Source organism: Anser brachyrhynchus (genome assembly GCF_964034855.1).
Source record: "Anser brachyrhynchus genome assembly, chromosome: W".
Taxonomy (NCBI): Eukaryota; Metazoa; Chordata; class Aves; order Anseriformes; family Anatidae; genus Anser; species Anser brachyrhynchus.
Window position 1 is genome coordinate 22,092,690 of NC_137704.1, and position 26,451 is coordinate 22,119,140.

General features: G+C 44.1%; 2 protein-coding genes across 12 annotated transcripts in view; one reads left to right on the forward strand and one right to left on the reverse strand.

Annotated features, from left to right (window-relative positions):
• The window catches only part of LOC308184747 (uncharacterized protein), a 370,719-nt gene that overhangs the window by 270,928 nt on the left and 73,340 nt on the right, over positions 1-26,451 (forward strand). The gene's annotated exons all lie outside the window — the stretch shown is intronic.
• The window catches only part of LOC308184713 (SET-binding protein-like), a 317,153-nt gene that overhangs the window by 53,720 nt on the left and 236,982 nt on the right, over positions 1-26,451 (reverse strand). Inside the window, exon 6 of one of the 11 annotated variants that reach the window (XM_080572071.1) lies at positions 9,986-21,856. The exons of the other annotated variants lie outside the window; for them this stretch is intronic. Within the exon in view, the coding sequence (XP_080428197.1) occupies positions 21,333-21,856 (524 nt within the window). The 3' untranslated portion in view covers positions 9,986-21,332. Of the gene's footprint in view, positions 1-9,985; positions 21,857-26,451 lie in introns of those variants that run through there. 11 annotated transcript variants of the gene reach the window in all.

Here is a 26,451-nt window from a genome sequence, read left to right on the forward strand (position 1 = left end):
ATCTCCCAGAGACTCCAAATCAGACCAATAAACAGGCTGTGGCACTCAGAAAAGTTCACAGCATCTCCATGTCCAGAGCCATGCGGGTCTTAATACCAAGCCTCGCTGTACTGAGTCTGGCTGGGGTGTTAACTCCCTGATCCCCATCCATGAGTTGGTTCATCAGCTGGAGAGTCAAGGAGTGATCAGCAAGACTTGCTCACCCTTTAATAGTCCCATATGGCCAGTGCGAAAGTCTAATGGTGAGTGGAGGCTGACGGTGGACTATCGTGGCCTGAACGAACTCATGCCACTGCTGAGTGCTGCAGTGCCAGACATGCTAGAACTTCAGTACGAACTAGAGTCAAAGGCAGCCAAGTGGTACTCCACAATTGATATTGCTAATGCATTTTTCTCCATCCCTTTGGCAGCAGCATGCAGACCGCAGTTTGCTTCCACTTGGAGGGGCATCCAATACACCTGGAATTGACTGCCCCAGGGGTGGAAACACAGCCCTACCATTTGCCATGGACTGATCCAGTCTGCACTGGAACAAGGGGGAGCTCCTGAACACCTGCAGTACATTGATGACATCCTCGTGTGGGGCAACACAGCAGAAGAAGTTTTTGAGAAAGGGAAGAAAATAATCCAAATTCTCCTGAAAGCTGGTTTTGCCATTAAACAGAGTAAGGTCAAGGGATCTGCACAGGAAATCCAGTTCTTGGGGGTAAAATGGCAGGATGGACGTTGCCACATTCCGATGGATGTGATCAACAAAATAACAGCAATGTATCCGCCAACTAGCAAAAAAGAAACGCAAGCTTTCCTAGGCCTTGTGGGATTCTGGAGAATGCATGTTCCAGGCTATAGTCAGCTTGTGAGTCCTCTGTATCAAGTGACTCAAAAGAGAAACTGTTTCGAGTTGGGCCCCGAGCAACAACAGGCCTTTGAACAAATCAAACAAGAAACAGCTCGTGCAGTAGCCCTTGGGCCCTTGGGCAGTGACAAGCTGCTCACCTATGCAGCGACCAAAATCTTTTCGCACATCTTGTAGCTCACGCTGGTATAGGTTTCAGGTAGTTACTGTTGATTTTTCGACATCCTCATCTTCATCCTCCTGCACCTCTGATGACCCACCCTCTTCTCTATACCTAGACCTAGCAGAAGACTGTCTGCGTTCTAAACGACCTGAGTCTCTATACCATTTTTTCACCTTGTCTACAGGGGCAACTTGCACTGCTACAGCTCGTTTCTCTGACCCAGCCACAGGACCTGCCACAGGGGTTGGAATACCCTCTGCAAGGGCAACTTGCACTGCTACAGCTCGTTTCTCTGACACAGCCATAGGGCCTGCCACAGGAGTTGGAATACAGGCTGAGCCCATCACAGGGGCTGGAGCGGCTGCAGGAGCTGGAGTGGCTGCAGGGGCTTGAGGGGCTGCAGGAGCTGGAGCGGCTGCGGGAGCTGGAGTGGCTGCAGGGGCTGGAGCGGCTGCGGAAGCTGGAGCGGTTGCAGGGGCTGGAGCGGCTGCAGGATCCATCGTAGGGTTTGGAGTGGCCACTGGGCCTGTCACAGGACTTGGAGTGGCCGCAGGGTCTGTCACTAGGTTGATAGTGGCATCGACTGCAGCTCGATAGGCATAGGCCAGACCCCAGCACGCTACAGTGATTTCTGTCGCTTTGGAACTGCCAGAGTCATGGCGCCCTTTTTTCAAGCATTCTACCATTTTTTTAGGATTATGTAGTTGTTCAGGGGAGAATTTCCAAAGCACTGGAGGTGCCCACTGCTCTAGATGCCTGCCCACATCCTCCCACACTCCCTGCCACTCGCAACTATCCCGCCTCAGGACAGATCTTTGGATGAGATTCCTAAGTAGTTGTTTAACCTTAAACAAAACCTGAAGCTCATTCAGGAGACATAACAATAACACCATGCTGGTCTGAGTATCCCAAGGATATTCAGCTATTTTGGAGAACCACCGTAACTAGCTCAGAGGAAAAGAGGGTGGTGAAGGAGAAAGGGAGAGTGAACAGGTAGGGAAACATGTCTTCCCCTGTCCCCTTCACAGATTGGCTCCCTGACGAAAAAAGGCAATAGGTGTAATTGCTAATAGTTTCTGAGATATGGTTTCCAAAGTATAGAGTCGACGTCAGTGCTGAGTACAAATACCAGGTTAGAGTCATGACCAGAAATTTCATCATATCATAAGCCATTGTTACACCGCACAGTACCATAACAACCTTAAACCAGGGCCCGGAAAGGATAAACAGTGCAACAGGGAGCACATACAGAAAGTAACGCGCTATAAAACTCAATTTGGAAAACAGGAACAGCAGACTGGAGATTAAAGCAATCAACATCGTGACTAGCAACTATTAAGCAGGTCCAATACTTATACCAACTTTAGTTTAACACACTCTGGTCAAATCTGTCGATATCTCAACCCTTCGAGCCCCACATTGGGCGGCAAAAGGACTGTTGTGGTTTAACCCGGCTGGCAGCTAAACACCACACAGCCGTTCGCTCACTCTCCCCCTCCCTCTCTGGGATGGGGGAGAGAAACGGGAAAGTGAAGCCTGTGAGTTGAGATAAAGACAGTTTATTAAGACAGGAAAATAATAATAACAATAATAAAAAAAAAATGGTAATAGTATTAATAATAATAATGTGTAAGAAACAAGTGATGCACAATGCAATTGCTCACCACCTGCTGACCGATGCCCAGCCTATCCCCGAGCAGCCGGCCCCCCACCCCGGCTAGACACTCCTATATATTGTTTAGCATGACGTCAGATGGGATGGAATACCCCTTTGGCCAGTTTGGGTCAGCTGTCCTGGGTCTGTCCCCTCCCAGCTCCTGCTGCACCCCCAGCCTGCCCACTTGCAGGACAGAGCGAGAAGCTGAAAAGTCCTTGGCTTGGTGTAAGCACTGCTCTGCAACAATTAAAACATCAGCATGTTATCAGCGCTCTTCCCATCCTAATCCAAAACATAGCACCCTACCAGCTACTAGGAGGAAAATTAACTCTGTCCTAGCTGAAACCAGGACAGGGGGTGGCTGCAGCAATGAAAACAGAGCAACTGGCAGTGCAGAGGTAAACCTTTCTGGGCTGCTACCCTGTGGAAAGATATTGCTGCTCGGGTAGAAAACCTGGATGTAAAAGTACGTCATGTAGATGCCCACATGCCCAAGATCCGTGCCACTGAAGAACATCAGAATAATGCAGAGGTGGATCGAGCTTCAAAGATTGAAGTGGCTCAGGTGGACCTGGACTGGGGACGTAAGGGTGAGCTGTTTGTAGCTCGATGGGCCCATGAAACATCAGGACATCTGGGGAGGGATGCCACATACAGATGGGCTCGTGATCGAGGGGTGGACCTGACCATTGAGGCCATCACACAGGTTACCCATGAGTGTGAGACCTGTGCTGCAATCAAGAGAGCCATGAAGGTAAAATCTCCCTGGAGCAGGGGGAGGTGGCTAGGGTTTCAATATGGTGAGGCCTGGCAAATTGACTATATCGGACCACTCCCACAAACCCGCCAAGGCAAACGGTACATACTCACCATGGTAGAAGCAACTACTGGGTGGCTGGAAACATACCCCGTAAACCATGCCGCGGCCCGAAACACTATCTTGGGCCTAGAAAGGCAAGTGCTGTGGCATCATGGTACACCAGAGAGAATTGAGTCTGACAATGGGAGTCACTTCCAAAACAATTTGGTCACCTCCTGGGCCAAGAGGCATGGTATTGAGTGGGTGTATCACATCCCTTATCACCCACAAGCCTGTGGGAAGGTTGAGAGGTACAATGGACTGTTAAAGACTATGTTACGAGCATTGGGTGCTGGGACATAGAAACAATGGGACATAAATCTACCAGAAGCCACTTGTCTAGTTAACAATAGGGGGTCTGACAGCCGTCAGTTGAAGGTAAAATGCCAAAGACAGGCTTTGACTGCATAGGGTTCAAACCACACTGCCATGTTTCAAAGAGCTTTGAAGCAATAAGGATTGAAGCAACAGAAACATTTTGTTGCCCTATAGAGGAGGGGTGGGAGCAGAAAATGGCCGGTGATTATGACTTCACGGTTGACTTGTAGTCAGAATTTTTAACATATCAGGAAACCTCCTGATTTCAGTAAAGTTCTATTGATTAAAGGAGCAACGAATATATCAAAAGTGCAAGCCACCAGTTCATTAAACAGAAGTTGGGTTCATCTAAGCCCTGGTTTCAAAGGTAAGCTGCTCTCTCTGCATAACAGAAAGCAAAGACTCCTTTTTATTGAGAGCCTAACACAACTTTATGACAGCACTAAACAGATACAACTGTGTTCTTATTTTATAGAAAAAAGGGTGCCTGCTGAAATAACCACATTACTGGGCAGCTACTGTGTTTCCACAGAGCAGTAAACTCAAAGTTCAGATCAGCGCCACGCCAATAATGAGTCAATAGTAGCCATAGAAGAGCAGAGAGAATCAGGAGAGCAGGTAGACAGATAACGGTAAACTTTTATGGCCCTCTTCATTCAAACATAGGGAAACTGTAATGATTACAGAGAATCACATTAACAGTTAAAGAAGAGAACGGAAATTCTCAAGCTGCTACAGGGGCTTTGCTGCCGCTCAGCTGCTTCCCCGCTCCTGGAGCAAATTGCTCCATCACCATACCTCAGCTTCCCTCCTGCAGCAGGACGCCCCAAAGACAAAGCTCCAATGATGCTTGGCCCCTCCTGTAAGGACTTCCCCTAGCAGAAATGCTGAGCAAGGGCCAGAGAAGCCACCAGCAGTGCTGAGGAGCGGGAGCTGGTACTCCCAGAGAGGCTGCTGCCTCCGCCTTACCTGGTAGGATGTAGAGAAAAGCACCTCCAAAGCTTGGTTCCCCCGTACCAACCAGCCACAACAAAACAGGGAGCACAAAGGTCCATCCAGACTCCAACCCATCCTCTGGCACCGTCACCCACTTCAAAGCCTCTTTAGCACCCATGTTGCCAGCACCCATTCCCCCACAAATGCAGGGGAAGCATACTGCTGGTGTCCCAGCATTTACCCACAAATAGGAACCTAAAGCTTAACCCATCCTCAGCATGGGGGTCCCACTCCTGCCACCTCCCAGGACGCTGCTCAGAGCATGCAGTGAGTTTTGTCCGTGCTTTGCCTGCACTTACTGGTGGGTAGATGTAAGGGTAATGTTGGGTAATGCAAATTCCACCGAATGCACAGACTAAGGAGCACTCACCCCTTCCTCAAACACCTCCATCAGCCCGCACTCAGCTGGCTGGGTCTGGGTTTGGGGGTGGTTTGGGGTTCAAGCCTGCTGGCACAGCGCAGCCTCAGTGCGTGCTGCACTTTAGGCTGGTCAGGGCTTGGTGATGAAATTGCTCATCGCTCACATGTGACTTTCAGCAGAAACACGTGAGACGAATAAATTTGACAGAATCCTCCATCCTCTTACCTGCACCACCTATTCAGGGGTGCTCACATCACACCCCTTCTTTGCGTTCGTGACAGCTGCAAATTTACAGCACTTGGGGGAGGACGACACTGGCTCTGCTCCTCGCTTCCTCTTCCCTGTGCCTGTTGCAATGTGCAGTATTTACCTCATACTCCCCGTATGCAGCAGAGAGCACAGCAGGGCTTGAGATATGCTGCAGCAGCCTACAGGAATGTCTTTTTAATTTAAAAACGTTTGGCAGAGAATGAAGGTTGGATCCTCATCTCTGCCGCTGTAGCATAAAATGGGAGTAACTCCCTTGCAACCAGGGGGATGAGATGAAAACAAGCCTGGGAGACGGGCTGCCTGCCTGATTGATTTATTGCATCAAAATTTAAGCTTTCAAAGCTTTTTTTCTTTTCCCTTCATTTTTGGTTTTATCTGCTTAAAGGGTAGTCACTCCAGACTAAAATAATCATAATAATCATAAAAGGAGTCAAGCTGCTTCTCCCCTAAATGAGTTCATTTTCTTGGATTCCTCTCTTATAGTAGGAGGACTGAAAAAGGGCAGATAAAAGCTGGAGGCTGTGAACAGAGAGGGTAAAGCCACCCACACATTGTAATAACAACCAGTATTTTAAATCTGGCACTACCTTTGGAAACATTTACAGTCTTAAAACATGATTATAAAGATACGAGGATGGGGGGGTGGGGGGAAGAAAGACACACACACTGAAAAGAAAGATGAGTGAAACAACTGTTTAATTTCTTACTGTCATTAATACCAGAGCATTAAATAAAATCTCCCAGATGAATAAAATGACTCTGTTGAGACAAAAACAAAATTCCACTGGACTGGCCCTGGTTTTTGCAAATAGCAATATGTGTATGCAAAGGAATTCCTTGTCCCTGAAAATGTTTACAACTCAGAAATAACTGAAATCAGAAACCAGTCCTTTCCACAAAAAAAGGGCTTTTTGTTTTTTTTGGCATTTGTTTTTTTCCTTCTCTTTCTCCTTCTCTCTCATCCTCTCTCCTTCTGAAAGTAAGGCGCGCTGCAACGTTAAACCATTCTGGCTCACACTGAGGGAAAGGGCAGAGTTGCCTTAGACATGTGCCAACTTTTTCCCCAACAAATTCAACACTAACAAACCTCTCTGTCTATGTCAATTGCAGAGAACAGGGGATGGCAATTCACTTCATTTTTATTATTTTGTGTTTGTCACACAATGACCTCAAAGCATTTTACAGATTTTAGTGAATCAATCCTCAAAGGGCCTCTGCAAGAGAGGAAAGTACCAGCGTTCCCCATCTGCAGTTGTTGCAACCACTTCTTTACAAACCATAATTAGATAGAAGCAATTGTAAGGTATATGAAATAAAAATAAAAATCCAGTGACTCCTTGTTTGTTTTGTTTTCCACAATACAAGGACTGTACAGTCCAAATTCCTGTTATTCTCCTTCCCCTTTCTTCTTGCATGCCATTGGCTTGGTTACCTCTCAGGAGTAAAAAAGTACCTTGGTTCCCTGACTCGTTTGGTCTTCAGACTCTCATCAGGATGTGGCTAGAAGTGCTCATGAGTAACAAAACCAGTGATGACCTTCTGGTGTTTCTGCAGTGGATGTGAGAGCACGTCTACCAGATAATGCCTACCCGGGTCCACATTCTGCTTTAAACACACAGAAGCAGGACAGCCTAACTCATACATTTTGGGGTTTTGGGGTTGCTCAGAGACACACTGTTCATATGCTGGAATAAGGCAACATATTTTATTTTTCATTAAACTTACTTCCTTACCTCTTTAACTTCTTTTCAGGCATATATGTTTTCTATTGAAAGCTTTAATTTATGTATATTTTTTCACATTTTTAATTGGAAGACACTTTCTTTTCAGATAAAGAAACATAACTTTTGGCCTGCAGCAAGCCCTAGGAGATTTTGTGCAGAACCAGTTGCTCCATTTATTAAGCTGCTTAGATATATTCCTAAGAAAGAAACTGTCTGTTTTCAGATTTTTAGAGGCATGCTACAGAAAATAGGGTGCTATGTAACCAAATATTAATTTTTATGTACACTGAAGCTTCCAGTTTGCACAACTAGGAGAGGGGGAGCCTCTTCCAGACTTTTTCTTCTATGTAATTTCCTCTATATTCCTTCTTCTATGTAATTTCCTCAGGTGCTTGAAAATGAATAGCAAAGATGGGCAAATGAAGATGTTTTGTTCTAGTTCTTCCTCAGAAACACCTCAAGTAACTAGAAAGGTAATATCAGCCATATATCTTTCCTCTGCTCCTTGGAGGGAAGCAATAGAAGAAGGCAGGCAATCAAAGCCATTCTTGGAGATGCTTCCCATCACCTTGCTTCTCTGACATCCAGGAACCACCACAGGTTTTTACTGCAGGTAGACTTTAACTGCCTCAAAAGGGAAGTCTCTCAAACCACCGATTGGTTCAGAGAAACAGCAGTATCTGTGCCCTGATCAGCCATCGAGTAGAACAAGGCAAAGGGATGTTGGCACCACTGGATGCAATGCCATGAAGAAGTATTTAATAAAGTCAACACTGTAGAAACAATCATTTATGGACTGAGTTGTCCAGGTATAAGACTATGTCTTCCATCTATGGCAGAAGACAACTTTCCTAGTAGAATTGATCCCTGTCTGATGTACCAAGAACCTGCACGCCGTGCATGTTATGTGTGTTGGCCATTTTACTGATAACACAAGAACAAATACTGCTTTGTGGACTGCCTTCATGAAGCTTTTTACTGTGTCTTGGAAAGTATCTCCATTTGGTGACTATTCTTCAAATCTCAGGAAGAGGCATTTTTCGTATTTTCAGTAACTTTGGACTGCACACTTCTCCACAGTTTCATAATTTACATAGGACATCTTTTTGATCTGGGAAGACTGCAATGATGTTTTGTGATCTTTTTCACAGTAGTCCTTTAAACACTAGTTCAAATGATAATAGTAATTTGGTGAAATCAGTTTGTCTGGAAATGTAGAGGGGGATAAAATGGTTGTTATTTGGGATGTAATGGTGCTAATGATACCCAAAACAGCAGTGGAAAATGTGTGCTAATTTATGACAAAGTCACCGATAGACAGGAATGACCTTCAGATGTAATGACTGTATATTTGAGTACCTACATTTCCCCAGATGCTTGCTCCAAATAACAACAGACATAAAGACAGGGTCAGAATGGGCAGAATAGAAAAAGTAATGTATTTAGCATACAGTCTTGAGGCGTATGTGTGACATTTCAGCCATATCTGATAATGCCCAATCTGATACCCAGCTGAGGTCTCTGCATAGTCTCCTAGATCTGCAAAAATCCCTATCTAATGTCCCTTTAGGTAGTGTTTGCTGCTGAACAGCCTCTTACTGCCTCCAAAATGTGGTACTAGTTAATGTGAACCAAGTTACAATATGTGCTAAAGATTCCAGCGTTGTTACTTATTTAATGAGCTTCGTGGGATTTGAACATGAGGCTCAAAGTAGCAGGGGAAACCTCATAATTAGTTTCAATTAGAAGTTCCTACGCATTACAACTATTTGATAAACTGCAGCGGGAAAAAGAACTAGTGAACAGATACAAATCACTAGCTTTGTTTCATTTGTTATTATACTTATTTTCTTCTCAATTAGTGCTGATTGGCTTATGATCCTAATTAATGCAAAGGAATTTGGAATGGTATACAGTGGTATGGATTAGAAGATGCCAGAGTGTACAACTGCTAAATTATTGCTAATTGTTATTTTTGCGAGGACGGAAGACTAAGTAATGTGCTGCCTAATTAGCATTAAAGATATGGTTTCCATTTCCAAATTAAACGAAGGCAAATGGGATAAAATCATTATGGTTACCAAAAAAAACCCTAATCCTTCTCTCTGAAACTCAATAGTTGTGTTGCCAACAGATTTTTAAAAAGAAATTCAAGAAAAAGTAGATCCCTAATCTGAAGTGGACACTGTTAAAACCTTTTCAGCTGCCACTTGGACATGTTTAATGTTAAATCCATTATGGGGATATATGACTAGCAGCAAGCACTGTACCAATCTTAATTAGGGAAGACTGTATTGATTTTAGTTACAACAGGTGTGCCCAGCCTATAGAATTGCTCTGCTCCAGTGGCTGCAAAGAGCTGGCATCTTCATTTACTCCTTTCAGAGATACGTGGGAAAGTGTCCAACCCTGAAACACCAGAAAACTCAGGCAAAATTCCTGCATTTTATCCTGGCTCTGCCACTGACTCACTGGCTGGCCCTCCTAGTCACTTCACCCCTGCTTCGTCTTCCTCAGAGACAAAGCAAGAGCAATAAATCCATTGGCACTGATAAAGCACTTGTCAATACAGCAAATTTACACTCATTTCACAGGTGCTCTGCAAAAATCACTTAATTCCTTGAATACATAAAATGCTGTGTCAGTGTCACCATAATTATCTCCCTTTAGTTTTTAATCACTCAACATTGGAAACAAGATAAAAAGTCTTGACATTAAGGTTTATGGAAAACTTGTTATGTGAGAAAGGAAAAGCCCAAGGCATCGAAAGGAAGTTCCAAATTCTTTTTTTTCCCCTTACATCAGTTTTGATGCATCTCAAACAATATAAAGTGTAGTGGTTGTTGCAGAACTTTTGTTTGCACTGTGATTTCATTAGAAATAGCCTTTTTATAGCTTTAATGCTTTTTTGTTTGTTTCTTTTTGTGCTGTCCTGTACCTCAATGCCAAGGGAATGGCCACGATGACCTAATAGGTCTTTTCTATCTCTAATTTCCATGATTTGATGAAAATCTATATTCTGCACACTTCTCAGCCCCATATACAAACATTATTCTTGGCCACTAGTCTATGTTTAAGGATGTCATTCACTTCTTGCGGTTTCTAAAGACTGCATTTCTTTATGTAAATATACATGCACATATTTGGCCTATAGTATCACCATGTCAAAAACTTTTTTTGAATGTTAATTTCAAAGCAAAACAAAACAGTATATCTTTAAGTCAGAAAGACTGTAGATATTGGATGTTTTCTGACCAGAAATGTGTATACACATACACACCTATGCTATAATCATAGAAGCATGTATAACAGGATGCTGCCCATGCTTGTCTGAGTTGCTTCGTTCCAATTTGCTTCAGGGCTCAGAGAGTTTGTGCTTCACTGCCAGCAAGGGGCCTTTCATTTACCAGATCACAGAATCACAGAATCACAGAATCACAGAATCACAGAATCACAGAACTGTAAGGGTTGGAAGGGACCTCGAGAGATCATCGGGTCCAACCCCCCTGCCAAAGCAGGTTCCTTAGAGCAGGCTGCCCAGGTAGGCGTCCAGACGGGCCTTGAATATCTCCAGAGAAGGAGACTCCACAACCTCCCTGGGCAGCCTGTTCCAGTGCTCCGTCACCCTCACTGTGAAGAAGTTCTTTTGCATGTTGGTGAGGAACTTCCTGCGATCCATTTTATGGCCATTACCCCTTGTCCTGCCCCCACAAACCACTGAAAAGAGGTTGGCCAAATCCCACTGTCTCCCACAGTTAAGATATTTGTAAACATTGATAAGATCCCCTCTCAGTCTTCTCTTATCAAGGCTGAACAGACCCAGGTCCCTCAGCCTTTCCTCATAGGGAAGATGCTCCAGGCCGCATATCATCTTTGTTGCCCTCCGCTAGACTCTTTCCAGGACATCCCTGTCTTTTTTGTACTGGGGAGCCCAGAACTGGACACAGTACTCCAGGTGAGGCCTGACCAGGGCAGAGTAGAGGGGGAGGATCACCTCCCTTGACCTGCTGGTCAATGCAGATAACTCAACATAGCCCTGCAGTATTACCGAATGAGGATGCAGGCTTGTGAGTGAAAGATACATAGGTTTCTGGAGAAAAATGAGCACTGAAGTCTGAGCAATGGGCATTTCCGTGACTAGCCTGCACTTAGGTTGAGATGTAGGTCTGAGGGGACTGAGTCCACTTGGTCTTCATTCTCACTTACATGAAGTCTTCTTTTAAATGATAAAAGAGGCTTAAAGATGCCTTTAGCCCTATTAGAGCTGTATCCTGCCAACAATAAAAAAAAGGGACTTGCTGGAAATGGGAACTCAGCCTTTACTGATGCCACTTACATGCCTTTGTTGGCTTTGTGCTCAAGTTGCTTGCTGAAGCCTTTAAAAGTGTCCATGTTTGTCTGGAACGTTGTTCTCAGTCTTCTGTCACCACCATATTTCAGCCCATGGTGCCCACACTCACACAGCTCCTTCCTTCCAGGAGACTGGCTCTGCCTGCCCTGCCCAGCCACCCATCTCCCTCTCGCACCCACAACATTTACTGCCTGCCATCCCAGCACAGGTGTGTGGCACTGGCAGGTGACACCAGCAATGTGTCTGTCACTAGATACACACGGCTGAGGATCCATGTGGAAAGACAACAGCGTATTGCCCACTGCACGCTTTCTTGGCCATCATCTCCCATTTCAGACATTTTCCCTGAATGAACCACTTTACTGTGCTGCAGAGATAAATCATGTAGCAGCTCCCCTGGCTTTCAGGTTTTGTCTGTCTTCTTGCTGGTGCCATAGGTGAGATCCAGCACATTTTCAATTCCTGTTTAATTGTCATCTTGGCCTGACTACCACTGAGCAACTGCTTTTTTTTTTTTTTTCCCCTTAATGGATTTTGCCATGTTAAAAGTTTTTTTATTGGCTTGTTTGAAGTGTAATCTTCCTGTGAGTGAAATTAGTGGATGTTGTATTATTCATCTCACCTGGAGCAAAAAGAATTCTATATGTTTACCCAGGACCTGATACTAGCACTTATCACTGGAGCATCTGACAGGCATACAATAGAATAGACTGAATAGACTGAACAGACTGAACAGCTACTTATATTTTATCAAACAACGTGATTTTAAAAAATCATGATTTTTAAAAAAAGGTATCATAAAAGTACTCAGTTTTTATAGGGATTGGTTGACCTTGTGTGGAGCAAGTGTTGAGGATTCACTTCACCACTGCGAAACTGGGTGACTGGATCAGCACAGTTTATTATCCTGGTAAATAAAGGGAAGATCTGAACTCAAACCTCTAGACCTGCTGGGTGCTTTGTTTCCTACATTAGCAGCTCTGAAGGAGGCCAGCTGTTCTTGGCAAAGCGTAGAGGCAAAAGAGAAGGACGTGCAATAGGAAGCAGCTTTGGAGATGTACGAGAGGAAGCAGTAAGTCCACCACAGCCTGGCAATTTTAGACCTTTCTGGACTGTCTCCTCCCATTCAATACCCAGCTAAGAGGGTTCATGGAGACAGTAACCAAGAACCACTCCTGTGCTAGAGTAGTTGGGTGAGTGGTTTGGTTGTGCTTTGCAGCAGGTCAGTACGATGATCCTAAAATACTCTTCTGTCTGCAAACCTCAGACCCAGATGCCCTGAAGACAACCCCAGCAGTGAATGTTCAGCTTGATGCATTCTCATAAATAACATCAAGCTTAACTGAAGTTACATGTGTGAACACTGAAACAGCAGGATGCAAGCAATGACATAAACATGAAGTTCTTGATCAGTAGTAATTATTAATATATATTCTCAGAAAGGGACCTGGGCCAGCTGTGACTGAGTCTGTATAGACACATTTACACCTTTCCACCTCCAAGGAAATATAGTAAAACACACAGTGGAAAGACACAAGGGAAGAACCAGTTGATTTCAGACTATCTGATGGCAAACCAACCTCTGCATATCCACTGTCTAGGCAAGAATGCAATATATCCCTTGGAGAAAGGACTTCTGACAAAAGTGTCAGCCCCCCATGAGCACATACTGTCTTAGTCCTTGTGTATGATCAGGAGTAATGCGGCATTTAAGAGAAAAGCTCCAGCAAACCTACTACTGAAAAGAAAGCAGCAATACAATAGTATATACATACACATACACACAGAGGTGATGTATTTAAGAGCCACATCAAAAAAAAAAGAAGTAGAAACATGCAGAACATATACCAGTCTTGACTCCTACTGCACAAGGTCCTCAAGATCTACAGAGAGGAAGCGATACAGCAGAAAAAAGTCTCATTTTATTACCATGATTATTGATCCAATGAGTGCTTTTTTTAAAGCAGCACAAGGCCATTTTCCTCATCTTTTGCTGGTAACCAAATACCCCTCCTCCCTCTTACCCTTATTGTTTTCCTGTTATTGGCTTTAAATTAAGACGTCATTTTTTGCAGCCTAACTGGTTAAATGTTGAAACATAAAATGAACGGTGTCAAATCATATCCTCAAAGCTGAAAGGGACAGAGGGCCCAATATGCCGACCAGACCCAACCCAACCCACAGGGAAGTCTGTTGCCTCCCTGGGGCTCGGGTGAGAGACTTCGCTAGGAAAGTCACTCGCCTGGTATGGCCCACCGACTACTACCTACTACTGGTCTTTCAGGCTGGTAATGACGAGGTAGCAACGAGAAGTCTGAGAGCGATCAAAAGGGACTTTAGGGCTTTGGGGCGACTACTTAAAGGATCAGGGGCACAGGTGGTGTTTGCCTCTGTCCTTCCGTTAGGGGGGATCGAAGCTGACAAGCAGACTCGTCACATTAACATGTGGCTTCGGGACTGGTGCAACCAGCAGAACTTTGGGTTTTTCGATCGTGGGAAGGTCTATGCGACACTGGGTCTGCTGGCACCAGATGGGATGCGCCTCTCTCAGAGGGGGATAAGGATTTTTGCTCAGGGGTTGGCGGGGCTGATAGATAGGGCTTTAAATTCGAGTCAAAGGGGGAAAGGGATAAAACCAGGCATGCCGGTGATAAGCTAAGGGATGGTGCGCTAGAATCAGAGGGACTGTGTGCTAGTGAGGTCCTTCGGTCTGCTCCACGAGGTGCTGCATGCAGGGAGGCACATTTGAAGTGCTTCTACACAAATGCACGCATTATGAGGAATAAAATGGATGAGCTAGAAGTCTTGGCCCAGTCCCACAGCTACGACATCATTGGCATAAGCAAAACCTGGTAGGATGAGTCCTGTGGCTGGTGTGTCGCAATGGATGGTTACAGGCTCTTCAGGAGGGACAGGCAGGGTAGGCGAGATGGTGGGGTGGGGATGTACATGAAGAAGAGGCTGGACTGTGTGGAAATTCAAGTTGGTGATGGCAAAGTTGAGAGCCTCTGGGTAAGGATTAAGGGATGAACAAATAAAGGGGATGTCATTGTGGGAGTCTATTACAGACCACCCAGCCAGGATGACGACACCGATGAATTATTATTTGCGGAACTAAGAGATGCCTCGAGATCAACTCCCCTTGTCCTTATGGGGGATTTCAACTTGCCAGACATCAACTGGGATCACCACACAGCCGACATGAGCAAGTCCAGGAGGTTCCTAAATCACCTCGATGATAACTTCTTGGTGCAGGTGCTAAGGAAGCCAACTATGAAAGGTGTCCTCCTAGATCTGTTGCTGGAGAACAGAGAGGGTCTTGTGGGAGACGTGGCAATTGGTGGCTCTCTTGGTCATAGTGACCATGAAGCGGTTGAGTTTAGAATTTATGGTGACAGAAGGAAAACTACCACCAACACTTCAGCCCTGGATATGGGGAAAGCAGACTTCAGGCTGCTCAGGGAACTAGTCAGCAAGGTCCCCTGGGAAACTGTTTTTGAAGGCATTGGTGTCCATCAGTGCTGGTCCATCTTTAAGCACTGCCTCCTAAAAGCACGAAGCTGGTGAGCGTCTGGAGAAGTCTTATGAAGAGCGGCTGAGGGAGCTGGGATTGTTCAGCCTGGAGAAGAGGAGGCTCAGGGGGGACCTCATCGCTCTCTACAGGTACCTTAAAGGAGGCTGTAGAGAGGTAGGGATTGGTCTATTCTCCCACGTGCCTGGTGACAGGATGAAGGGGAATGGGCTAAAGTTGCGCCAGGGGAGGTTTAGGTTGGATATTAGGAAAAACTTCTTTACTGAAAGGGTTGTTAGGCATTGGAATGGGCTGCCCAGGGAAGTGGTTGAGTCACCATCCCTGGAGGTCTTTAAGAGACGTTTAGATGTTGAACTTAGTGATATGGTTTAGTGGAGGACTTGTTAGTGTTAGGTCAGAGGTTGGACTAGGTGATCTTGGAGGTCTCTTGCAACCTAGACGATTCTGTGAGGATCAGGCAATTCCAAAATATCGGAAGTCAAGCAGGCGGGGCAGAAGGCTGGCCTGGCTGACCAGGGATCTTCTACTCGAGCTCAGGCAAAAAAAGAAAATGTATGGCTGCTGGAAGGAGGGTCAGGCGACATGGAAGGAATACAGGGACGCTGTTCGTGTTTGTAGGGAGAAAATTCATATGGCCAAAGCCCAATTAGAGTTGAAGCTGGCCAAGTCTGTGGGAGACAATAAAAAGGTGTTTTTTTTTTTTAGATATGTGAACAGAAAAAAGAGGACCAAAGAAAACATAGGTCCTCTCCTTGACGGGGAAGGTCACCTCACAGACAAGGACATAGGCAAAGCAGAGACGTTTAATGCCTTCTTCGCCTCTGTCTTCAACGCTGATGATGGGCGTCGGGACCCAGGGTGCCCTGAGCTGGAGGACCATGACGGTGGGGATGACAAACTCCCCGCCGACCCTGAACATGTGCGGGATTTGCTGCTCCACCTGGATCCATACAAGTCCATGGGTCCGGATGGGATTCATCCCAGGGTGCTTAAAGAGCTGGCTGACGTCATCGCGGGACCTCTCTTGGGAATCTGGAGAGGTCCCAGTAGACTGGAAGCTGGCAAATGTTGTGCCAATTTTCAAGAAGGGCAAGAAGGAAGACCCTAACAATTACAGGCCTGTCAGTCTCACATCAGTGCCCGGTAAAATTATGGAGAAGATTATCCTTGAAGTTATTGAAGCAAACCAGTGCAGTCATTGGTCCCAGCCAACATGGGTTCATGAGGGGTAGGTCTTGTTTGACTAACTTGATTTCCTTTTACGATAAGATCACCCATCTAGTCGACCAAGGGAAACCAGCTGATGTGATCTTTTTGGATTTCAGTAAAGCTTTTGACATGGTTTCCCATAGGATCCTACCGGACAAAATGTCCAGCATACAACTAAAAAAAACATCATGCGATGGGTGAGCAATTGGCTGACGGGCAGGGCTCAAAGGGTTGTGGTAAATGGGGCCACATCAGGATGGTGGATGGTCACTAGTGGGGTCCCCCAAGGCTCCATTTTAGGGCCAGTCCTCTTCATTGTTTTTATAAACGATTTGGATGTAGGACTAGAAGGTGTTTTGAGCAAATTTGCCGACGACACCAAACTTGGAGGAGTTGTTGACTCTGCTGAGGGTGGAAAGGCTTTGCAGAGAGATCTGGACCGATTGGACAGCTGGGCGATAACCAACCGCATGAAGTTTAAGAAGAGCAAGTGCTGGGTCCTGCACCTGGGACGGGGCAACCCTGGCTATACATACAGGCTGGGCGATGAGACGCTGGAGAGCAGCCCCGCAGAGAGGGATCTGGGGGTTGTGGTTGATAGCAAGTTGAATATGAGCCAGCAGTGTGCCCTGGCAGCCAGGAGGACCAACCGTATCCTGCGGTGCATCAAGCACAGCATCGCTAGTCGGTCGAGGGAAGTAGTTATCCCGCTCTACTCTGCTTTGATGCGGCCTCACCTCGAGTACTGTGTGCAGTTCTGGGCACCACAGTACAAAAAGGGCATAAAACTGTTGGAGAGTGTCCAGAGGAGGGCAACAAAGATGGTGAAGGGCCTAGAGGGGAAGACATATGAGGAGCAGCTGAGGTCACTTGGGCTGTTCAGCCTGGAAAAGAGGAGGCTGAGGGGAGACCTCATCGTGGTCTACAGCTTCCTCAAGAGGGAGAGTGAAGGGGCAGGCACCGATCTCTTCTCTTTAGTGACCAGTGATAGGACCCGCGTGAATGGGGTCCAGCTGAGGCAGGGGAGGTTTAGGCTAGACATAAGGAATAGGTTCTTCACCGAGAGGGTGGTCGCACACTGGAACAGGCTCCCCAGGGAAGCAGTCACTGCACCAAGCCTGTCTGAATTTAAGAAGCGGTTGGACTGTGCACTTAGTCACATGGCCTAAAATTTTGGGTAGACCTGTGTGGTGCCAAGAGTTGGACTCAATGATCCTTATGGGTCCCTTCCAACTCGGGATATTCTATGATTCTATGATAATCCTGCAGATGCTAAATATGGATTACCAAAGCAATTACTGAAAAATCATGACCTTGCTAAAAAGGGATTCTAATGGAGTTCTGCATCACACTGTAGTTAAGGGCTGTTTACTTTTTTAAAACAATTTGCAGCTTAATATGTGGAAACGTGGCCTTATATAAGCTTCATCCATTTCTGAATACAAAATTTTTGGGGGCTGTTGAGAGCTCTCTCCTGATATCTGAGACCACTACAGTGTTTTCGCTATAACTGTCTGCTATTGGACCAACTCTGACTCATATTATGTTCTCATTATATCTCTTTTACTGTTTAAAAAGTTTTGAAATCTATTTCATTCCCAATTTAAGGCCATTTCATACTATATGTTACTCTAGGGCAAAGTGGCTGGTTGCATTAAGGCTTGTATGTTCAAGCCTGCCTACTACACAGACTTTATTTACCACCCTTAAACCCTATCACCAGTGATAATCTAATGAGCAAGAATCTGGCAGTTTTAAAGCACAGTCTCTAAATAATATACATGAATATAGCAATTATGAAACACTGTCCATAGCCTTATTTAATATAGATTTAACATTATTTTCAGTGGCAGTTAAATCTGCGTTAAGCTTTGGCAAGTTCTTTTACTGGCAATTTGATATAACTGTCATTCTCACCAGATATTAGTGGTTTAAGTTCTCTTTTCCATGCCTGAGCTCAGATGGAAAGAGAACATCATCTCTCAGCTTCAGAAATGTATAAAAACCGGAAGGCGACTGGGTAAGTACTCTGAATTTTGCTGACCTTTCTGGCAAGGCAACTCTATTGACAACAAAAGAGAGCTATGAATGTTCCTACAGTAGGCTGTTGCTGTCTTCCTGCCTGAAGTTCATTTTGTCTGGACTAAAGGTTTGGGTTTACTTTGTTGTTTTTTTTTTTTTTTTTTTTCTCCTGATAATAATAATAAAAATTGGTAATTGGGACTTCACTGTATTTTTAGTGGATAAAGTTCTTAAAGATTTGTTCCATACATGAGATGTTATAGCTGCACTTTTTTCTTATCATCTCCACTTAATCTTGAGAAACAGTAAAAACGAATGAGATTAATCCATGCACGATGAAAATAGTTCTTTAGTTCACCTTATAACATTCCTTGGTAAGAGCATTAGCGGATGGACGCACAGGGATTAAACAATTTGATCTGAAGTTTGGTTAAGGTTAACACATTCTACTGTTCCTCCTAGTGACTTGAAGGCAAATGGGATACATTTGCAAGTTTTGAAATCAGATGCCTCGATTATTTTTCCATTTTCTGATAAGGGAAATGTTACTCTACATATGGAGGAGACTGATTACAAAGGTACAAATACTTTGCCCTTATCTAGCATCACTCCACGGATGTAATATTGAAACATGATCCCTCTACATAAGCCTGATAATATCAAAGCAAACAAGAAAGAAATAAGCTGATAAAACCATCCTTCCTGTAACAACAAACGAATTTCATGAATCATACACTTATGAAAAAAAAAGAGCTGTCCTAAGGTATTTATTTTCACACTTGCTGCACTCTCCTACTGCCCACTGGATGCAGTTACATGCTCCTGGTGGGTCGGGTTGGTGGTGCCAGTCCTACCAGAAACCACAATGACAAATGAGCTCTTTGCTCACCATCCGGATTCCCAAGGAGATCTGACACTAATAAGAACCTGCAATACAGACTCTAGAGAGAAATAGGGAAGATCCCAAACTGCCCTCCTTAAGCAAGATCTGTGCTTCTCTCTACACTTTTCCAAAGGCACTGTTCACTTTGAGACCTAAGGAGTTACTGTCACCTCCTACTCTTTTCAGCCTGTGTTCAGTCTCTGCTAAACAGAAGATTCAAATCTAATGAAGTTAAAAAAGCAAAATTAGATTTTTTCCAGCCTGCTGATATATTTCCTCAAAAGAGTTATCTTTTGTGTGTGTGCCTGCTGAGAGAAGAGAAAAGGCTTTTAATTATATCTGAACAGGATTACCCGTCTCTACAGAAGGGCCCTTGACATTTTTTGAAGACTACGCATCTTCTGTTTCACTAGCAATAGCATGTCTATGACAGAAACAGTGTTGCTTTTCTTCATTGGTAAAATGACTCATGCTGCTAATGGCAAAGCCCTCAAAGCTTTCTGTTTAGCAGGATCCCACACAAATACAGATCAATAACTTCAATTTGATTCTCACCAGTCCATCTGTAAAAACAGTATTACTCATACGTCTGCTGTCAACACAATCACTCTCCTCTATCCAAACAATTTTGAATTAGATCTTTCTCCTATTTTTTTTTAATAAAAAACTTTGCATATTCAGATTAATCTGAAAAAGTGACTCTTTTTCAAACATCACTCTGCTTCATAATACTTTTGCCCTACCTTCTATGCAGTAAAGAGCAGCTATCACTCAGAAAGTCAATAGCTCTTCCTTTTCTTTTACAAAAAGTGTATGGAGTGACTTTGAATGAATCCTTCACTAATAGTGACCGTAAACTAAATAGTAGATAGATTTTAATATAGAATCTGTGTACTTCTTCTGGATGGTGAGAGCACTCTTTACCGTATTCAAGAAAGGTGTTTAAGGAGAAAAGAACACAGGAAGAATGATGGAAGTTTTGATCTGCAGGGAAACATTACACGAATTACATAATCCCAAGTAAATGATGACTAAAAGTAGACATGATAACAATCTGCAGGTGTTTGATGGAGACAAATATAAAGGAGGAAGAGGTTTTACTTAGGGTCATCCAAAGGGTAAAAGTAGCAGCAATCCAAGATGGACAAGATAAATTAATAGGTTTTCTCCACCTCTAATGACTATGCTTCTATTACATTAAAACAGAGGAAAATCTACAGAGAAATACTGAACCCATTTCTAATCCAGACCTTCTCTGACAGATTAAATAGTACAGTAGATTGCAATTTCTTCTTCTGCAGTCAAATGTTAATTAGATTCCTTGCAGCTGTCTGTATATCCTTCTGAGTTGGCTGATGAGCACATTAACAATGAGAACTGATTCAAGAGTAGAGTGAAACTTCCTTCTGAAGGATAATGACACATTTGAAGCACAGACTGGTCCCATCAAAATACAAAACTGATGAGCATGGAGTGGTTCTGTTGCATATTTTATACCACATGCATTTGGCTTTGCTGCCCTGGTGAAGGCAAGCTCCAAATAACCTGTTATTTGGTTATTATCCCATGGTCCTCAGCTCCTCCACCAATGCAGCTACTGAGCATCAACCCGAGAAACAGAAAGCTAATAGATATTTTTTCTATCTTTTCTAACTAGTCATAGGAAAATCAATCCACTTGACACTTCTAAGCCTTCCTCATTGTCCTGGTTTCAGTAATGATAGAGTTAATTTTCCTCCTAGTAGCTGGTAGGGTGCTATGTGTTGGATTAGGATGAGAAGAGTGCTAATAACATGCTGATGTTTTAATTGTTGCAGAGCAGTGCTTACACTAAGCCAAGGACTTTTCGGCTTCTCGCTCTGTCCTGCCAGCGAGCAGGCTAGGGGTGCAGCAGGAGCTGGGAGGGGACAGACCCAAGACAGCTGACCCAAACTGGCCAAAGGGGTATTCCATACCATCTGACGTCATGCTGAACAATATATAGGGGTGGCTGGCCGGGGTGGGGGGGCCGGCTGCTCGGGAATAGGCTGGGCATCGGTCAACGGGTGGTAAGAAATTGCATTGTACATCACTTGTTTCATACACATTATTATTATTATTATTATTATTTTCCTGTCTTAATAAACTGTCTTTATCTCAACTCACAGGCTTCACTTTCCCGTTTCTCTCCCCCATCCCGGAGAGGGAGGGGGGAGGGTGAGCGAACAGCTGTGTGGTGTTTAGCTCCCGCAGCCGTTCCAGCTCCTGCAGCCGCTCCAGCTCCTGCAGCCACTCCAGTTCCAGCTCCTGCAGCCGTTCCAACTCCTGCAGCCGTTCCAGCTCCTGCAGCCGCTCCAGTTCCAGCTCCTGCAGCCGCTCCAGCTCCCGCAGCCGCTCCAGTTCCAGCTCCTGCAACCGTTCCAACTCCCGCAGCCGCTCCAACCCCTATGATGGGTCCAGCGTGTATTCCAACCCCTGTGGCTGGGTCAGAGAAACGAGCTGTAGCAGTGCAAGTTGCCCCTGCAGAGGGTATTCCAACCCCTGTGGCAGACCCTGTGGCTGGGTCAGAGAAACGAGCTGTAGCAGTGCAAGTTGCCCCTGCAGAGGGTATTCCAACCCCTGTGGCAGACCCTGTGGCTGGGTCAGAGAAACGAGCTGTAGCAGTGCAAGTTGCCCCTGTAGACAAGGTGAAAAAATGGTATAGAGATTCAGGTCGTTTAGAACGCAGACAGTCTTCTGCTAGGTCTAGGTATAGAGAAGACGAGGGTGGGCCATCAGAGGTGCAGGAGGATGAAGATGAGGATGTCGAAAAATCAACAGTAATTACCTGAACCCTATACCAGCGTGAGCTACGAGATGTGTGAAAAGATTTTGGTCGCTGCATAGGTGAGCAGCTTGTCACTTGGCTGCTCTGGTGCTGGGACATCGGAGCCAATTGTGTGGAATTAGAGGGCAGGGAAGCCAGGTGGCTGGGATCCCTTTCTAGAGACGCAGGCATTGACAAAGCAATTGGAGATGGAGCATGATCTCACAGCCTCTGGAGGCATCTCCTGTCAGCTGTGAAGGAAAGGTATCCCTTCAAGGAAGAACTTGTATGTCTACCAGGCAAGTGGACCACCATGGGGAAGGGAATCCGGTACCTGAGGGAATTAGCCATATGGGAGGTGATTTATGAGGACCTAGACAATGGACAAATATCCACAGATCCAGATGAAGTCAAGTGAACACGACCCATGTGGCGGAACTCTGTACGGAGTGCACCATCCTCATATGCCAGCTCATTGGCAATAATGGCCTGGAGAGAGGATGAGGAACCCACAGTGGATGAAGTGGCTAAACAACTCTGGCAGTATGAAGAAAGTCTCTCCTCTTCCCTACAGGCCTGCGTCTTGGCTGTGGAGAAACTTTCTGAAGAGGTCCACCAACTGGAAGAGAGATTATTTTCCTCCCCACCTGTACAAACCAGTGTCTCAGCTATTAGGGGTAAGCGTTCATCTGTGCAAGGAAGACGATATGGTGGGCACACACCCCGCGCCACCCTGTGGTTTTACCTACGTGACCATGGAGAGGACATGAGAAAATGGGATGGAAAATCTACTGCGACCCTAGAGGCACGGGTACGTGAGTTGCAAAAGAAAACAATCGGGAAAAAGGGGTTCTCTGAGAAGCTTGCTGCTCCAACTTCCAGCAGGCAGTTCTTCAGACACAGAAATGAAGCTGCCGGCCGGGTTAAACCACAACACCATATTTGCTCAAAGGGGGTCAGTTATTCTCTACCACTGACACATCGTTAAAACATGCTTAATAAAAGGGGCCACTAACAGGAACTCTTCTCTCTTTGGTTGCTACTTGCACCCAAGTCCCAGTTTCAGGCAATGTAAATGAATAAACTCTGAAATTCATCTTTCATTCTCTTATATTGCTTTCTTCGCTGCTTACAACTCTTTGACTGTGTGTATACCAGTAAATATATGAGCCATAATCCATTTTCTGCCCCTGAAAGTGGGCAGATAAGGTGGCTTGTCTTGCTAGGACTAAATTTCCTACTCCAAAACAGGGCAGCCTTATCTGCATCTTGCCAACTGTAAACAGTCCCTGGCTTATGATGTCCACTGAGTCACACTCAGGTGTTATTTGAGGAGAGCCTGTCTGGCACAGGCCAAAATGTGCCAGGGAGGAGGCTACCAGCAGCTCAGGAAAATCCTCCTGTCCCCATTCCATTCACTGATACAGATGAATGCAAATTGAGCCTTTGAAGCTCAACTCGTTGATTCAACATCATCGAGATCAGCAAGTGTATAGATGTGCACTCTTGTTCACAAGAAAAATACTTTCCCCTGACTCTTATCTTAGGATGCAATGAGTCACCCTCCCTCAGTTGCTTCCTCCCTCCCACGACTATAGGAGGAGCCCCAATGACTGGTTTCTACTGGCTGCCTAGCTTTTGGATGGCTGAAGTGAGACGAAAATACCATGCTAAAGGATTAAGGACTTCCTCCATGTTTAAATCTGAATGGTATTAAAACCAACCTCGATTTTGCAAGGGAATGAAGAATTCCTACTAAGAACATATGCAGTTCAGCTCTTTCCTGTGAAGTTGCCATATGGCAGAGCAGTGATGGGAAGAAGAAAAATATTGACAGTGATGATATATCTTATTACAGAGCATTCGGACCAAATTTTCCTCTCAGTTACACTAGTGAAAATCTGGAGTGAACAGCCCTGACTCGATAGGAAAATCAGATCAGTCAGTGGATATACAAAGCCAATTATGAGAGTGAAACAAAAGCAAACTTGAGAAACATTATGGTATAGTAAAGAAGATGTGGTAGGATGCCAGAAGACAGGAAGTCATTGGACCCAGCACGCTGACTCTTCTTTTGAAAAAATCATACAGTCTACAATAACCACAAGTGATCAGGATCTTGTTTTATGCCTGAACTTGGCAAACGGTATGAAAGCTGCCCAGAAACATCTGTTCTGGCTTCCAAACATTTATATAGCCCTTTGTTAGAGTACCAAAGATGGCATCACATCAATAGAAAAGAAGCATTGCAGAAGAAAGCAGTACAAGTATGCTAGAAGGAAAAGTCCAAGTTTAACACAAGATCTGCAATGTTTTACACACCAATAACTTTCATTTATTCCTTGCTAAACACTTAGATGATCAAAACTTTAAACCATATTTGACAGACAAGACCAGCAAGTGCTTCAAGGAGTGAGACCACAGGAGGCGGTGCATTCCTATTTCCATATTACTTAGAAATACATTATAGTTACGTTAGCAGCAAAAGCTGCAAAGATAGCACTGTTTGATGACTGCATTACAAAGACATAAAGGCAAATGTGTAGCTGAGAAGGTGTCTGGAAATATTACGGGAAGGACATTTGCTCAGTAGCAATTGAGTATGGTTTACTAGAAACTTACTCTTAAAACCAGCTAGCAAAATAACTATTTTTTGTTTGGGATTCTTTTCTGCTTGTTTAAGATAGCAAAAAAATGTATAGTTTTTTGTTTGTTTGTTTGCTTTTTTTGCCTATATGGCAATATGATGTCATTCATGTAGACTGGAAGTAAAAAACAAAGTCAGTGAAAAAAATATATCAGCAACTTCACACAAAAAAGAGTTAAACTGTAACTTAATAAACTATTTATATTTTTTTCTTGGAGGCCTATAAAGACCGAGGTTTTGCAAAGGAGTTCAAGGGCAAACTATAGCCAACTCAGTGTCCACAGTTTCTTTGGAAGCAGCATGGAACATTTGGCCAGATGAAACAGTGCCAACTATCCAGTACAAAGTCTATACTTTAATTTGCAAAAGCAAAAAGCTGTGATTTATACCTCTGAAAGGAAGAAGAAGAAGAAAAAAATCTAACAGATCTAACAGTACATTCTGTGTAGGTTTATTATTTTGCCAACAGTTTGTGGGTTGGATGATGAGGTACATTCCTGAAGATTAAACATCACCATTTTTTTAAAACAAACAAAACAGCAGGAAAAATCAAAATTCCCCTAAAGCAGAGGCAGTCCTTGTGAAAGTTCAGAGCAGTTGGGGCTTTCCCTTGGCTCCTTTTTTAAAAAAGAAAATTCATCAACCAATAGCGTTAATCAGCTCTGGCTCACAGACAGCATTTTTGCTTCCAGTTGAGGACAATTAGAGGCACAGTGTCAACTGGTCATTTATTAGGTTGTGTAAAGCTTTGTGGATACACATTGTTTTTGTGACATTAAAAATTCTCATGAAAAATAGTGCTGTTACATGCAGACATCCCCTGGTTTCTTCTCCTTTTAAACTCAACAGATTTTCTAGTTCAAGGGAAACTCAGAAGTGTTTTTGAGAAGAAATGCACGCTGAAAGCAAGCAGTATAGCTCCAGGGACAAAATCAACTGGTAAGTGAAAATCAAGAGGGGTAAATGATGAGCTATCAGTCCATTCCTTTGTGCCTGATTGTATCCTTTGTAGCACAGATAAGGGAAAGAGGTCTTTATGTGTAGACAAGTGCTAAGAATGAGAACGTTTAAGAAAATGAACATTTGGTCCTTTATAGTTATTGTGACTATATTGCCATCACATTATTGTCCAACATCATTTCTTCAGCCCTCTTAAACCATCAGAAACCCCTCAATGAATGTCCCTAGTAGGTGATTCACAAACATATTCATGATAGACCCTCAAGAAATCACTCAAAATTTGGCCAGATGTTATGTTTAAAAATGGAATATTGTTTTTCAGAGAAGATTCTTTTTCATTGCCATGACTTCTCCCAGCCACCAAAGGCCTATTCTAAGACTGCAAATTAAAAGTCAAAGTAAATATATCATCATTATGCAATAAAAGAGCCCTGCCAAAAAAAAAAAAGTACATGAAAACCCAAAGGATGAAACAATATCATTCTGCAGACTGAAAAATATCACTTATTGCTGAAAAAAGTACTCATACGTTGCACATTGTTAGAAAATTCTTCTGGGTTTCTTGGCAGTCAACCTGGAAAATCTCTCTTTAAACTTGCCTTTAAAGCATCTTATATAATACTAGTAAGAACAAGAAAGATCTGGGAAACAAGAAACTACATTTAGGGTAATTCCAGGTACCTGTTGTAATACTACTCACAGTCTTCCAGTCCCTAAAATTTGTGTGGGATTTCAGAGCACCACTACCCAGCTCTCCATCTCCTCCTTAGAAGTAGGTGCACGTTAATGGATAAACATAAAACAAAACAAACAAACAAACAAAATTGTGTAAACTTCATCTCCTCTGGCAACACTCAG